At 43.4% G+C, this 15,871-nt stretch overlaps 1 protein-coding gene across 3 annotated transcripts in view; it reads right to left on the reverse strand.

The window, feature by feature from the left end:
• LOC135524711 (rab GTPase-activating protein 1-like) overlaps positions 1-15,871 on the reverse strand; it is a 156,306-nt gene that overhangs the window by 130,845 nt on the left and 9,590 nt on the right. The window contains exons 2-10 of one of the 3 annotated variants that reach the window (XM_064952479.1): positions 14,078-14,292; positions 13,524-13,713; positions 12,266-12,476; positions 10,821-10,995; positions 9,956-10,116; positions 9,687-9,797; positions 6,810-6,876; positions 6,440-6,542; positions 2,403-2,569 (exon numbers count right to left, since the gene is read on the reverse strand). In XM_064952479.1, coding sequence (XP_064808551.1) covers positions 2,403-2,569; positions 6,440-6,542; positions 6,810-6,876; positions 9,687-9,797; positions 9,956-10,116; positions 10,821-10,995; positions 12,266-12,476; positions 13,524-13,713; positions 14,078-14,212 — 1,320 coding nt within the window. In that variant the 5' untranslated portion in view covers positions 14,213-14,292. Of the gene's footprint in view, positions 1-2,402; positions 2,570-6,439; positions 6,543-6,809; positions 6,877-9,686; positions 9,798-9,955; positions 10,117-10,820; positions 10,996-11,934; positions 11,952-12,265; positions 12,477-13,523; positions 13,714-14,077; positions 14,296-15,871 lie in introns of those variants that run through there. The other 2 variants (XM_064952478.1, XM_064952481.1) reach the window with 2 other exon arrangements.

Below are 15,871 nucleotides of genomic sequence, written 5' to 3' on the forward strand. Positions count from 1 at the left end.
CCTCTCCAGGTTCTCCTTTACCCAAATCCAGATAGCAGATGTTCTGAAAGAGCTGCAAAACCTGGACCCGTATAAATCAGCTGGGCTTGACAATCTGGACCCTCTATTTCTGAAACTATCCGCCGCCATTGTCGCAACCCCTATTACCAGCCTGTTCAACCTCTCTCTCATATCGTCTGAGATCCCCAAGGATTGGAAAGCTGCCGCAGTCATCCCCCTCTTCAAAGGGGAGACACCCTGGACCCAAACTGTTACAGACCTATATCCATTCTGCCTTGCCTATCTAAGGTCTTCGAAAGCCAAGTCAACAAACAGGTCACTGACCATCTCGAATCCCACCGTACCTTCTCCGCTATGCAATCTGGTTTCCGAGCCGGTCACGGGTGCACCTCAGCCACACTCAAGGTACTAAACGACATCATAACCGTCATCGATAAAAGACAGTACTGTGCAGCCGTCTTCATCGACCTTGCCAAGGCTTTCGACTCTGTCAATCACCATATTCTTATCGGCAGACTCAGTAGCCTCGGTTTTTCGGATGACTGCCTTGCCTGGTTCACCAATTACTTTGCAGACAGAGTTCAGTGTGTCAAATCGGAGGGCATGCTGTCCGGTCCTCTGGCAGTCTCTATGGGGGTGCCACAGGGTTCAATTCTCGGGCCGACCCTTTTCTCTGTATATATCAATGATGTTGCTCTTCATTGGCCAGTCATTGGACACTGTGCTATCTAACCTCCAAACGAGCTTCAATGCCATACAACACTCCTTCCGTGGCCTCCAACTGCTCTTAAACGCTAGTAAAACCAAATGCATGCTTTTCAACCGATCGCTGCCTGCACCCGCTTGCCCGACTAGCATCACCACACTGGATGGTTCCGACCTTGAATATGTGGACACCTATAAGTACCTAGGTGTCTGGCTAGACTGCAAACTCTCCTTCCAGACCCATATCAAACATCTCCAATCGAAAATCAAATCAAGAGTCGGCTTTCTATTCCGTAACAAAGCCTCCTTCACTCACGCTGCCAAGCTTACCCTAGTAAAACTGACTATCCTACCGATCCTCGACTTTGGCGACGTCATCTACAAAATTGCTTCCAACACTCTTCTCAGCAAACGGGATGCAGTTTATCACAGTGCCATCCGTTTTGTCACTAAAGCACCTTATACTACCCACCACTGCGACTTGTATGCTCTAGTCGGCTGGCCCTCGCTACATATTCGTCGCAAGACCCACTGGCTCCAGGTCGTCTACAAGGCCATGCTAGGTAAAGCTCCGCCTTATCTCAGTTCACTGGTTACGATGGCAACACCCATCCGTAGCACGCGCTCCAGCAGGTGTATCTCACTGATCATCCCTAAAGCCAACACCTCATTCGGCCGCCTTTCGTTCCAGTACTCTGCTGCCTGTGACTGGAACGAATTGCAAAAATCGCTGAAGTTGGAGACCTTTATCTCCCTCACCAACTTCAAACATCAGCTATCTGAGCAGCTAACCGATCGCTGCAGCTGTACATAATCTATTGGTAAATAGCCCACCCATTTTCACCTACCTCATCCCCACAGTTTTTATTTATTTACTTTTCTGCTCTTTTGCACACCAACATCTCTACCTGTACATGACCATTTATCAATCCAGTGTTAATCTGCAATATTGTAATTATTCGCCTACCTCCTCATGCCTTTTGCACACATTGTATATAGACCCCCCTTTTTTTCTACTGTGTTATTGACTTGTTAATTGTTTACTCCATGTGTAACTCTGTGTTGTCTGTTCACACTGCTACGCTTTATCTTGGCCAGGTCGCAGTTGTAAATGAGAACTTGTTCTCAACTAGCCTACCTGGTTAAATAAAGGTGAAATAAAAAAATAAAAAAATAAAAAAACAAAGTAGCTTTTTGGTTGGATGCGATCACAACATTGTGATGCGCTCTCTCTTCTTTCAAACGCCAACATTTATTTTGCCATAATAATCCATCGTTTATTAGCCAAACATAAATATTTACCTGTCAAGGTCAAGAGGGAAATATCTATATCTATCTATATATGCGTGTGTGTGTAAAAATAAATATATAAAGCATTTTTGTGAAGATTTGTGAATGAAAATAAAAAGTGTGATGTTGGACAACAGTATGTTGATGATTTAATGCGTGCCAAAGACAGCAAAATGAAAGGCAACGTTTATACTGAGGGACTGGTGGGACTATTAAATACATTACCGCAAATCATGACTATGTCGGTTGGCGGAAATAAAAGCACAGGTTTTGTTGCCGGCAATACCTATCAGATATAAAGAGTAAGTGACAAAAAGTTGGCTGAAAAACATCCTGATGAGAAAGATTTGTAATGAATACGACTCTGATGAGGTTGTGCTATCAAGGCCTACTAAGTGCCCCGGTACCTGTTTGAGTTTGAGGTAGAAGGTCTCGCTGAAGGCCTTGCGGCTGAAGTACCAGAAGCGCTCGTTGGCCGGGTAGACGCGCACCAGTGTCTCCAGCAGGAAGCGCACTGGCTCCAACACCTCAGTCACCACCAGGTCCACGGCTACAGTCATATACACCTGCTTGTCTGGAAAGAGACCACCAAAAAGGTCAAGGTCACACACTGGAGGGCTAGGGGTGGTGGGGGGGTAAAATCAGAGCTCTGTAGTGCCAACAGTGGCTCTAGAATTTAAACAAGTACCATGTAGGCTACCTGCCCTAGTCAAAGTGGGCATTGCAGGTTGACAATGAAGTGGATGAAGTGAAAAAGGTATTAACTTGCTTTAATCGTGTGTTTAGAGGGAAGAAAACATTTATCACCTGCTGTTTTAAATTAGGTACACCACCATGATTTACTAAGAGAAATCTTGGATCCCACAGCAGCCACTAACTATACTACCGACAGCACCTCACCTACCTCGCTCACCATTCCCATAGGAAGATAGACTATTGATAAATGCAGAATTGAAATCATATTACTACAACCAAGAACAACAAACTCTTTGAATATCTATGAATTATTTAGAATCTAAGGAAACTGCATTCCAAATGATATATTGTGATGAAAAACTGTAAATCTAATCTGTTCTATAGCAAAAAGTGACATCTGGGGTAACAGATTTTCCAACAAACAACTGCAAGAAAAGTAAACAAGAACAGATAGCAATCGCTGAGGTGTAAAAGATGGGGGGAAACCTCACAGTGAGAAGGTTTTATTATTGTAATGAACCAAAAGAAACATCCACAACACTGCCTTGTAAAGAATGGCCTACAAGTGTATTCCAATTAGGATAAAGTCAAGGATAAAATATTGGTTTAGAAAGATGTTTTCGGAAACGGCATCCCTTCAAGCTTCAGATACCATAAGACTACTTTCCCTGTGGGCCGAATCGAAGACAAAGAAGAAGGATTTGTTTAGCTAAGATTGCTAGGGCTGTTGTTTTTAGAAGTCTAGTCTCTCCCAGTTTTGACATGAAGTAAGCTGTGTGGTTTAAAGGGATGGTTCTTCGCTAGATAGTGTAGAGTCAAAGCCTTGTGTCTACAGGCTATACAAATCAAAAAATGATGTTCATGTTTTGTAGGCAGTGTGCCAGCGCCTACAGCTTCAAATAAAATAAAAATAAAAATATTAGCTACAGTAAAAAATATATATTATTTATAGGTGAGCTGCTCTTCTCCAGCACCGACCAATGCTGATGTAACACAATATCCAATGTTTACATGCATGTTCTGCCAGTTTCATCAGCAGCTTCTTCCCGTGTGGAAACATTATTATATATTGTCTGTTCTCTTTGAGGAAGAAGTGTGGCTTTGTATTTGAGACTACCCAACTCCCCTGAGACAGGTTGCTTTGACAAGCTGCCATTTAGGTTCAAGTCAAACTCTCCTGACTTCCGAGTAAGCAACTCTAATTTGTTTGATATACAGTCAGAAACTGTTCATACCCCGAGAATTATTTCACATTGTGCTGTTACAGCCTGAATTCAAAATGGATTAAATAGATTTTTTTCTCTCACACACACACACAAATACTATGACACTCCAAATTGAGCTCAGGCTCATCCAATTTCCTTTGATCATCCTTGAGCTGTCACGAAAACATTGATTGGAGTCCATCAATTGTTTGGACATGATTTAGAAAGAAAAACACCTGTCTATATAAGGTCCCACAGTTGACAGTGCATGTCAGAGCAGAATCTATACCATAAAGTCCAAGGAACTGTCTGGGGAAGGGTAGAAAACAATTCCTAGAGTGTTTGTATTTATTATGGATCCCCATGCCTAGGCAGCAGCTACTATTCCTGGGGTCTGAAAGTTTAAGAGCACAGTGGTCTCCATCATTGGGAAATGGAAAACATATGGAACTCCCTGGACTCTGCCTAGAGTAGGCAGTCAGACCAAACTGAGCAACCGGTTTGGTCAACTGAGAACCTGCTCCAGAGTGCAAACAACTTTAGACTGGTGCGAATATTTACTTTCCAACAAGACAATGATCTGAAGCATACAGCTTCAACACTGGAATGGCTTGAGAACAAGAATGTGAAAGTCCTTGAGTGGCCCAGCCAAAGCCCAGACTTGAATCCAATTGAAAATGTGTGGAAAGACTTCAAGATTGATGTTCACCGCCGCTCACAATCTAACTTAACAGAGCTTTAGAAAATCTGCAAGGAAGAACGGGAGAAAATCCCCAAATCCAGATGCGCAAAGCTGATACAGACATACCCAGGAAGACCCACAACTGTAATCCCTGCCGAAAGGTGCTTCTACAAAGTACTGACTGGGCGGTGTGAATACTTATGTAAATTAGATATTTATGTATTTACATGTTCAATAAATTAGCAAAAATGTCTAAAAACATGTTGTTTTCACTTTCATCATTATGGGGTATTGTGTGCAGACCACATTCTAACAATAACATTTTTGAACAAGGGGTATGAATACGTTCTGAAGGCACTGTGATGAGTTCAGTGAGGTGATGTCTTGCCCTTGCACTGCGCGGTAGTGTCTTACTGTGCATTACACTGGACCCCGATATATGAAAAGGTGTCAAAATCACCTATGTCTATTTGGCTGCCTGTGTCAAAAAGGAAAAATATGACACTTTGCAAGCCATCCAAAGGAAAAGGTGGTATCAAATGTTAGAGGCATTGACTATTTTGTGACTGTTCAAAACTACGAAAATGTTACCACAATTTTAACCAACTACATCATTTAACTTGATAATGATCTAAAAAACATGAACATTTAATTTAATAGATTTCTGTTATAATATGACCTGTTGGTTGGATGCTAGCTATTAAGGTAGAGTCCGGAACAACCTGGACAGGACCATCAGCTATAATTAGCCAGAAATGAAAAACTCAAAAACATTAAAGTCTACCAGATCCCCTTTCCTCTGTCTCTGATAACCACGGAGGCTGAACGCTGCTAGCGCTCTAAACACATCCCAGAACACAACAACAATATTGCTATTAAAATAAGCTTTGTAATGCCGAGAAATAATATTCTGGTCTCAAAAAGCAAATAAGTACCTTCCCCTTGTCATTATCATAACTGAAGCTTTTTCCATCCATCCTCACATGAAAAAGGTAAGACGGACACTATAATAAAAATTTGATCTTTCATTTTTGTTGTATTATTCTGCCTACGTATTCTGGGCAAAGACATCCATTGGAATTGATGAAAGAGACAAAAATTGAAGGATCTGCCTGGCCAGCTATGAATGTGACAACAGTATTCTGTATGACAAGCAACACTTTGACAATTACATGCTAGTCGAGTTAACAGTGACATGCTGCAGTATGCTAGTGTTAGGCTGGTTAACAGTGACATGCTGCAGTATGCTAGTGTTAGGCTGGTTAACAGTGACATGCTGCAGTATGCTAGTGTTAGGCTGGTTAACAGTGACATGCTGCAGTATGCTAGTGTTAGGCTGGTGAACAGTGACATGCTGCAGTATGCTAGTGTTAGGCTGGTGAACAGTGACATGCTGCAGTATGCTAGTGTTAGGCTGGTGAACAGTGACATGCTACAGTATGCTAGTGTTAGGCTGGTGAACAGTGACATGCTGCAGTATGCTAGTGTTAGGCTGGTGAACAGTGACATGCTACAGTATGCTACTGTTAGGCTGGTTAATAGTGACATGCTGCAGTATGCTAGTGTGAGGCTGGTTAACAGTGACATGCTGCAGTATGCTAGTGTGAGGCTGGTTAACAGTGACATGCTGCAGTATGCTAGTGTTAGGCTGGTTAACAGTGACATGCTGCAGTATGCTAGTGTTAGGCTGGTTAACAGTGACTAGTGTTAGGCTGGTTAACAGTGACATGCTGCAGTATGCTAGTGTTAGGCTGGTTAACAGTGACATGCTGCAGTATGCTAGTGTTAGGCTGGTTAACAATGACATGCTGCAGTATGCTAGGCTGGTGAAAGGGCTGAGGGGTTGGGGGTTGGGCCTCACCTTTAGGTGTGTCTTCATTCAGCACCTGGAAGGCAGCCATGTTGGGGTTCCAGGTTCCCGTGATCACATAGGACTTTCCATCCGAGCTCTTCCCCATGGACTCCTTCACAAGGGCACAGTCACAGAGAATAGTGAGAAACGATATACAATCATGATCAAGGGGTCTCAAAGAGCAAAGCCATTCCAATCAAACCCCAAAGAACTTATTCATGTCAACTCTGTTTAGCCTGTCCAACGCTCAGGTCAACAAATGACAAAATAATGACACGTCTCAGTGATAGTTTAGTTCAGTAGACGGCGTGCAGTTTGTAACGTGGTCATCATGTGACTGAATGAAAGCCCCCTGAGAGCTACTCAGTCTTCTGCTCACCATGTCTAGAAGGTGCATGTCACTGTTCCGAACCTTCTGGCCTGGGCTCAGCAACATCCCAAAACACCTGAGGGAAAAGAACACAGGTTGTGAGCAATAAAACAAGAAGGATTTGCAACTTATCATTTCATATAACCAAAGGTTTGGGTAGCATTTGGTTTCATTATATGATGGTCTTTGTTGAGAATCCCTAGCTGTAGAATTGAAGAAATATAACCTTTCTCCAACAGGTACTACGGCATTAGCAAAGCTACAGGTATATTTGGTTGCACAGTGACCCAGTTTTAAATCCTGTAGACTCCCGTCAAAGGCTGCTACGTTTGGGTGAATTTGCATGGGTCTATTATATTTAGAAATTCAAGGAATCCAAATTTAACCACAGCAAAGCACTGGCAATATCATGTTCAATTAGAGGCCACTATTGACCTGTTTCTTATGATAGATGTGACATCAAGTGGTTGCTGTGAGAATTACAACTTCATAAGATATAAAGAGTCTACTATGCTGCCATAGAATAAAGATAATCATCTGAAGAGCCTGGACTTCACCCTTCCTTCATTAGGTTGATATATAAAAAATGGTCATGAACTTAACATACGCTTACTGTTGTAATAAGCAGGCATGACTCCTTCAAGCTGGTTAACAATTACAATCAGCTTGAAACAACTGCTATTCCATCATTGTGACACACAAAATAAAACAATTGTTTAGGTAATCTACATGGCCATAACAGGTAGGCAGCATGATACACATTCACAGCTAAAAGAAGATTAACCTAAAAAATAATGTAAGGGGGAAAAAAAGGACTAAAAATAGGATGCAAGGTGTGTCAGGTTTCACAGAACACAATAAAATACAGACAGACAGGAAGGCAATGTGAGAAACCTGACCTAATTCTACTAGTTAAACCGCTGAAGTGTTTTCTGTAAGTGCCGGTCACCGGCCAGTAACAGACTTCAGCCTGAAACGTCTTCCAAGTTTTATATAGTGCCTTTGGAAAGTATTCACACCCCTTCACATTTTCCACATTTTGTTGTGTTACAGCCTGAATGTAAAATGGATTACATTTAGATGTTTTTGTCACTGGCCTACACACAATAACCCATTATGTCAAAGTGGAACTATGCTTTTCTAAATGCTAATTAATACAAATGAAAAGCTGAAATGTCTTGAATCAATAAGTATTCAAGCCCTTTGTTATGGAAAGTAAAAATAAGTTCAGGAGTAAAAATTTGCTTAACAAGTCACATAATATGCTCGCTTCGAGGCAAGCAACACTGAAGCATGCACGAGAGCACCAGCTGTTCTGGGTGACAGCGTGATAACTCTCTCGGTAGCCGATGTGAACAAAACCATAAAACAGGTCAACATTCACAAAGCCGCTGGGCCAGGCGGATTACCAGGACGGGTACTCAAAGCATGCACGGACCAACTGTCAAGTGTCTTCACTGACATTTTCAACCTCTCCCTGACCGAGTCTGTAATACCTAAATGTTTCAAGCAGACCACCATAGTCCCTGTGCCCAAGGAAGCGAAGGTAACCTGCCTAAATGATTACCGCCCAGCAGGACTCAGGTTGGTAGCCATGGAGCGCTTGGAAAGGCTGATCATGGTTCACATCAACAACATCCTTCCAGTTACCCTAGACCCACTCCAATTTGCATATCGCCCCAACAGATCCACAGATGACGCAATCGCAATTGCACTCCACACTACCCTTTTTCATCTGGACAAAAGGAACATCTATGTGAGGATGCTATTCATCGACTACAGCTCAGCATTCAACACCATAGTGCCCACAAAGCTCATCACTAAGCTAAGGACCCTGGGACTAAACACCTCCCTCTGCAACTGGATCCTGGACTTCCTGATGGGCCGCCCCCAGGTGGTAAGGGTAGGCAACAACACATCTGCCACGCTGATCCTTAACACTGGGGCCCCTCAGGGGTGTGTACTTAGTCCCCTCCTGTATTCCCTGTTCACACACGACTGCGTGGCCAAACACAACGCCAACACCATCATTAAGTTTGCTGATGACAACAGTGGTAGGCCTGATCACCGACAACGATGAGACGGCCTATAGGGAGGAGGTCAGAGAACTAGCAGTGTGGTGCCAGGACAACAACCTCTCCCTCAATGTGAGCAAGACAAAGGAGCTGATCATGGACTGCAGGAAAAGGCGGCCGAACAGGCCCCCTTTAACATCGACTGGGCTGTAGTGGAGCGGGTCGAGAGTTTCAAGTTCCTTGGTGTCCACATTTCTACTGCTCCAATATAATTATTCCATGATCTCATTCCTGATACGTTTTTAATGAGAGATGTAGGCGTTTGTTTCCCACTGTTTCAATTGAAGGGTGTTGTGCTAATTAATCTGTTGTGCTTGTTGCAGTAAAACCATGTGTGGTTAATTATGAGCAAGACAACATGGAGGCTTCAACTTGGTTTTCCATACAAAGCGTACCATTACAAAGGGGAACCGTTTTAAAACATGATACAGTAACCCCTCAATAACTCCTTAACATCACAAAGGGCCAGACTGACTAGCTCCCACATGCCCAGACATCAGTAGTGTGTTACATTATTCTGACATATTTTAGAAAGTAAAATAACGTGAATCTCAACGCATGGGTGGTCTATTAAAACATGTATTATTCTTAAAGTTGTAATGCATACATTTTTGCATACATTTTGGGGGAGTTATTTTTTTCTATAGGCCATTGCAACAATGAAATATAAAATATAGGTACTTGATAATCACAATTAAGTGCTTGAAAAAGTTAATGTCTGTATGAACCCTGTACAGGCTACTTGCTCACTGACCAGTGTATGCAGCTCACAAGCCCTTACAGAAGAAACAAGTATGCATTAGACCCTCACCTCTCAATGCCCAGCTCTTTGTTGCTCATCTGCTGAACCATAACCACCACCTTCTTCTGAAAGCCCTGCCGCAGCTTGAAGAAGAACTTCTCTCGGTCCTTGGGAACCGGGCTGATGAGAGGCGGATGGGGGAGAGGAAGACAGCCAGATGGAGAGACAGTTGTTGGCTTAAAGGTCTGTTAAACTGTGTGTATGTATGGGACTGATTTAACCCAATAGAATGCATGCATATGTGTGTGTGTGTGTACTCGCAGTGGCTACATGCTGACCTGTAATTGCCCTTGCTGTCATCCTCTTTGACCTCCAGTGAGACGGTGAAAGTGAAGAGGTCACTGTCAGGGGAGAGGGGCAGGGCCGAGTCCCTCTCGTCAGGGTTTGGCTTGGATGAGCGCCGGAACGCTGTGGAAAAACTGTACAGGATCCGACTCACCTAGAGTGGAATGAGGAAGAGAGAGAAAATATATTAGTTTGATGAATGGATTTTGCTGTGGGGACAAAGTTTGAATTTAACTAAATGTAATACTACTTTACAGGGTGGCAGGTAGCGTTGGGCCAGTAACCCGAAAGGTTGCTGGATCGAATCTCCGAACTGACAAGGTAAAATAAAAATCTGTCATTCTGCCCCTGAGCAAGGCAGTTAACCCACTGTTACCCCGAAGTCGTGGATGTCGATTAAGGCAGCCCCCCCACACCTCTCTGATTCAGAGATGTGTATTTTAGCTTGTTAGGGCGCCCTCTCCTGGTTTCTTCCAGTATAGTGAAGGCAAGTGCACATGGAGTCTATATACACTTACTCTTCATTGCACACAGGTACCAATAACAGTAAAATAGAAAATATATATTTTTTTTAAATCGGTTAAACGCCGAAAATACATTTGACCAAACAGGCTTATGAGTCTATAGGTTAATTTCCATAATTAAGTGAAACTAAATTGTCAAGTGTGTATTTTCGCCAGTTGTCCTGCATCTTATTTATCACATGCAGACAGCATACAGAGCCTAGTTTGAGGAGTGGAAAAGCCTAGCACCTGTCAGTGTGAGAGCAGTCGGCAGCAAATTAGACCTAAATATGCATTCCCTAAAAAGAACGGAACCCAGTACAATAGAAGACAGTACAATAGAACAGTGACTCACAGCTTCCTTGATATGGCAAGAGAAGACGTGGACCTGGAAGTCCTCTGAGCTGCGGTAGCTCTCAGTGAAGGAGAAGCAGTCACTCTCGATGGAGCCCTCCCGACCCCGGGCGCAGAACAGCACCTTGTAAATGGGGAAGGAGGCGATCTCCGTGCCTGATGCCTGGTCCACAATCCTGAGGAAGGAGAGATCAAAAGATAAGCAATTGCAACTATTATTGAAGGGGATAGGGGTTCCTTAAGTAGGCCCACCCACCTTACAAACTTATGTTAATGGGAAAATATGACAATAAAACATTAATTAAGTCCAACAGCATGCTCCGTTAATTTCCTCTACTGTAATGTGTCATATTATTTCCCACAAAGGTATTTCAAGACACCTTGGTTCTTTATATAATTTCCTTTTTTCTGGTTAGGTGCAGAGAAATATCTATGATTTTACACATTAAAGTTTATTTTCTTAGTGCGGTTATCTTTCTCATTGCCTAATTCCCACGGTTGGCTAGAGGATTGTTATGGCTTTGTTTCTATATAATTGTCAAACTGCTCAAACCAGGGTGTAGGTGCTTACAAATGACACTGACAATAAAGGATGTATTCAATCGTTCAACCTGTGTTTCGATGCAATAAAAATTACGCCCATTTCAGATGTGTAAGAGTTTAGCCTACTTGTTGCATAGTCATACATACAGAAGCAAGTACATGTTGCAATTATATTGAAGGCTTTAGTTTAGGTCTATGTAAATACAGGAGAAATTCCCCAGACATGAAATGCACACATCGACGGTGCTGTATATTGGTGTGGATGACTGACCTGACATACGTGGGGCACAGACAGAGATGCCACGCTCTACTTATAGTGACCACATACTCACACACATACTATAGTCTCTATTGACGCAGCCCCCGGGTACATTAGGCACATGAGGGTGATGGGTATGGGGACTGACCTGATGCAGCCCCCGGGTACATTAGACACATGAGGGTGACAGTATGGGGACTGACCTGACGCAGCCCCCAGGTACATTAGACACATGAGGGTGACAGTATGGGGACTGACCTGACGCAGCCCCCAGGTACATTAGACACATGAGGGTGACAGTATGGGGACTGACCTGACGCAGCCCCCGGGTACATTAGACACATGAGGGTGACAGTATGGGGACTGACCTGACGCAGCCCCCAGGTACATTAGACACATGAGGGTGACAGTATGGGGACTGACCTGACGCAGCCCCCGGGTACATTAGACACATGAGGGTGACAGTATGGGGACTGACCTGACGCAGCCCCCTGGTACATTAGACACATGAGGGTGACAGTATGGGGACTGACCTGACGCAGGCCCCGGGTACATTAGGCACATGAGGGTGATGGGTATGGGGACTGACCTGACGCAGGCCCCGGGTACATTAGGCACATGAGGGTGACAGTATGGGGACTGACCTGACGCAGCCCCCGGGTACATTGGGCACATGGAGCGTGACGGGGATGGGGATGGCACTCTCTGCCCGCAGTGTGGTCATGGCTCTCTGGGCCTCGGGCTCACTGCGTGGGGCCTTCACCCACGTACAGCCCAGGTAGGACAGCTTACTGAACTGAACACTGTCCTCCTCCTGGACTGGTGGGCTACCTGCTGCAGGACACACTGACACCTCTGATAGGGACAGACAATTGGTCAAAGGTCACTTATTGTTTAGAATGTTAGGGCAGCTCTGTGGAATAAATGGGTTGTCTAATCATCGGTATTCCTCAGTAAAATGGTACCTGAACTGAAAATGGGATAATATTTACAAAACCACAAACAGTTATTTGAAGCTAATATGATTTGGCCTTTGACGATTATAACAGTAACTTGAGGCTAAGTTTGATGCTAATGTAGTAAAGAAGACAACCCACAATGCTAGTGTTAGCATGTACTAGCCTGCCTATATTAGTCCCTAGCAACTGGGGAAGCTACTTGTGGAGAGAGGAAGCCAGGGTCAAGTCAAACCTGTAATTGCACAACAGGAAGTGAAACGAAGGACAGCACAGTAATGGCCAAAACTGTTTGTGTCACACATACACACTACTTAGAACCAGGTTGGACTGAAGAAGATAATTTGTTGTCAAATTTATCAATGAAAGTCATTGAAGTCAGGGTAACTGTATAGGTCATTACAAAGCATGCTCACCCCTTCTGTTGTGTTTCCTTGGTTTAATCTTAGAGGCAAAAAAGATTTTGCCTTGGTAAAACATTGGAGTGGCTGGTAGATGTTTAATTTTTTTTAATCTACCTGCCACAGCAGCTGGTGGTCCAAAATTGAACTTTATGCCCTGTTTGGGTCAGACAGCCATGTACAATACAGTACCAGTCAGCATACGTTGACCGTTCCTTGTCTACATGATCAGTACAGTACACTCTGATACAACTACTTAGTAACAATGATATGTTTACATTGTTTATCTACTGATTTAAGCTACTGCACATAAAGGATGTGAAACTATTCTTCAATCGTGTATACATGCTATAATGTACTTCTACATATTGAGGTCACTGGAACAGCCAGCAAAAGTCTTGCATTTTCAGAGAGAACAAGATAGATATGAAAATGTATGGGATTCTATACAATGACATATTCATGAGTTAACCATCCAATAGGCACATCCTGAACTGATTCATTGCCCTAAGGGATTGTAACAGATGAGAGGTGTAGAGTGGTACCGGCAGGTGTGGAGTACAGCGCCAGGCCTTGGGGTTGTGTCTGTGGGACGGGGGCTGTGGAGTTCAATGTGTCGCAAAACGTCTCGGTTCCCTCCTCTCCTGCTCCTCCACTCCGGTCCTCCATCACTACATGGTCATCCAACAGGTCCTCCATGGCCCTCTCCAACTGCTCCTTCCCATTGCAGGACATCTGAGGAAAGGAAGGGATTGAGAGGTGAAACCCTGTGTGTTGGACGGGCTTTCAGAAGAGGCTCAAACAGTGGCTTTATACTAGAGTAATTGTATAGGAATAACCAATAGAGAAGTGTGTGTGTGTATATATATTTAACAGTTGACATATCACAAATCGACCGCTAGCTGCTACATGCCCCCTAGGCACGAGACAGGAGGAGTGGTGTGGATAGGTATTAGCAACATGGTAAAAGCTCCTCATAGCCCTCTGATAGGCTAGTGGAATGTCCATCATATTGCTATCCAATCCTTTCTGATCTACAGGAGAGCCAAGAGGTTAGGGGTCAATATCGGCATAGTTGATCAGCATTGTTAGCATCTACCTTGAGTCTGGGCTTGCCCTCTGAGCCCGAGGGGGATCCTCCGGTAGACGGCTGCACCAGCACAAACTCCTCGCTGGTGACAGTGGCCACTGATTCGGTGGAGCCGCTCACTTTGCCAAGAGAGGTGTTGTCCATCGTTAGCCAGGAACCCCAGGGGCCAGCGCTCTCTGCCCCCGTCCTCCGCCACACAGCACAGCCTTCTGCTCAACCCCCTGCTGCTGGAACAACACATTTCACTACATTTGGGATTGTCATGATAATATAGAAGCATAGGACTATAGCCTAGGCTTAGCTTACATTCTCTACAGTGGGATATGGAGTAGGTAGGGACTGTCCATTTGTAATGTGTTTTTTTCTATTTGCAAAGTCATGTCTGTGGCTACATTTGCCAGTTAACTGAACAGAAAGGCCTTATTTGAAACTGGAGTGGAGAGCATAAGCTGACAGCATAGCCAAGCCTGATATTACACTGAGCCTCAAAGCCCTATGTCATCTGAAATGGAGATCATGGATTCAAAGTCAAATTACGCTTCGGCCCAGCATTTGCTGAACAGCTCAAAACTCATTGAAGTAAACCAATCAGTTGAACAAAACAGGCATCTGCTCTTCATGGTATTTGGAAGATTTAGAGGATCATATGCTAATTTCAGACCCTTTCGTATGATTCCTGTTTGAAGAGTGCATTATTTTCTGCTATTTGCGAAAGATGTTATCTAAAAATAGCCTGTGATGGTTGTTTTTCCCTTAAGTCTCACATCTTGACAAGATCAAATCAAACGTGTCTTGGGTGGCCGAGGTTCGGCTGAGTGTCAGTAGTGACAGCATCAGAGTCATTGCTTTGATCCGAATAAGAAACTTTGAGTGCACTCACTGATTGAGTAAAAAGCAATTTCAAGTCTGTAATAACTTGTTTTAAAGTCATTCCAAAAACCCAGGCAAGGGAAAGGGCTATGTAGGGAAATGTTGAACCAAGTCCTTGGATTGTAAAATGGTCTCACGCTGTAGTAATGACCTTAGATGGCTGAGAAAGAATAGCAGAGCTGTTCTCATAACTGGGCAAGCACAAAGACCTTCCGAAAATAAATGTACCTTGAATTTCAGCAGACACAGCGACCAGGAGTTGTTAGTAGCCTGGTAGAGGCCCTACTTGGTTGCTTTAGTGCTAACACAAGTTTGCTAGCCAGTATCCACCTACGCTAACAGTTTGAATGGAACATGTGGAGTAGGTGAACCTACATGTAGTGAGGGTCACTGACTCCTATTGGTGAAAAACCACAACACACACCCAGTTTCCCACTGAAGCAACAGACAGTCAGTCATGTGCTCCCATCACACTCATTAAATTATGTACATTACAATCTGCAGAGGAGGAAAATAATGAATGGTCCTGGCAAAGGTGTAAAAGTACCAAATTGTCATGCTTGAGTAAAGACGCATTAATATAAAATGGAAAGTAAAAGTCACAGTATTTGGTTTTAAATACACTTAAGTTTGTTTTTCTAAATGGTATTGATAACATAAAGTTAAGTAAAAATCATTCCACCTCATCTGTTACAATCCCGTAGGGCAATGAATCCGTTCAGGATGTGCCTATTGGATGGTTCAAGTTAACTCGTGAAAATGTCATTGTACAGAATCACATACATTTTCCTATCTCATTTAATATAAGGAATTTGAAATTATTTATACTTCTACTTTTGATACTTAAGTACATTTTAGCAATTCCGTTTACTTTTGATACTTAAGTATATTTTAAACCAATACATTTAGACTTTTACTCAAGTAGTATTTTAC

Source organism: Oncorhynchus masou, chromosome 31 (assembly GCF_036934945.1).
Source record: "Oncorhynchus masou masou isolate Uvic2021 chromosome 31, UVic_Omas_1.1, whole genome shotgun sequence".
NCBI classification, from domain to species: domain Eukaryota; kingdom Metazoa; phylum Chordata; class Actinopteri; order Salmoniformes; family Salmonidae; genus Oncorhynchus; species Oncorhynchus masou.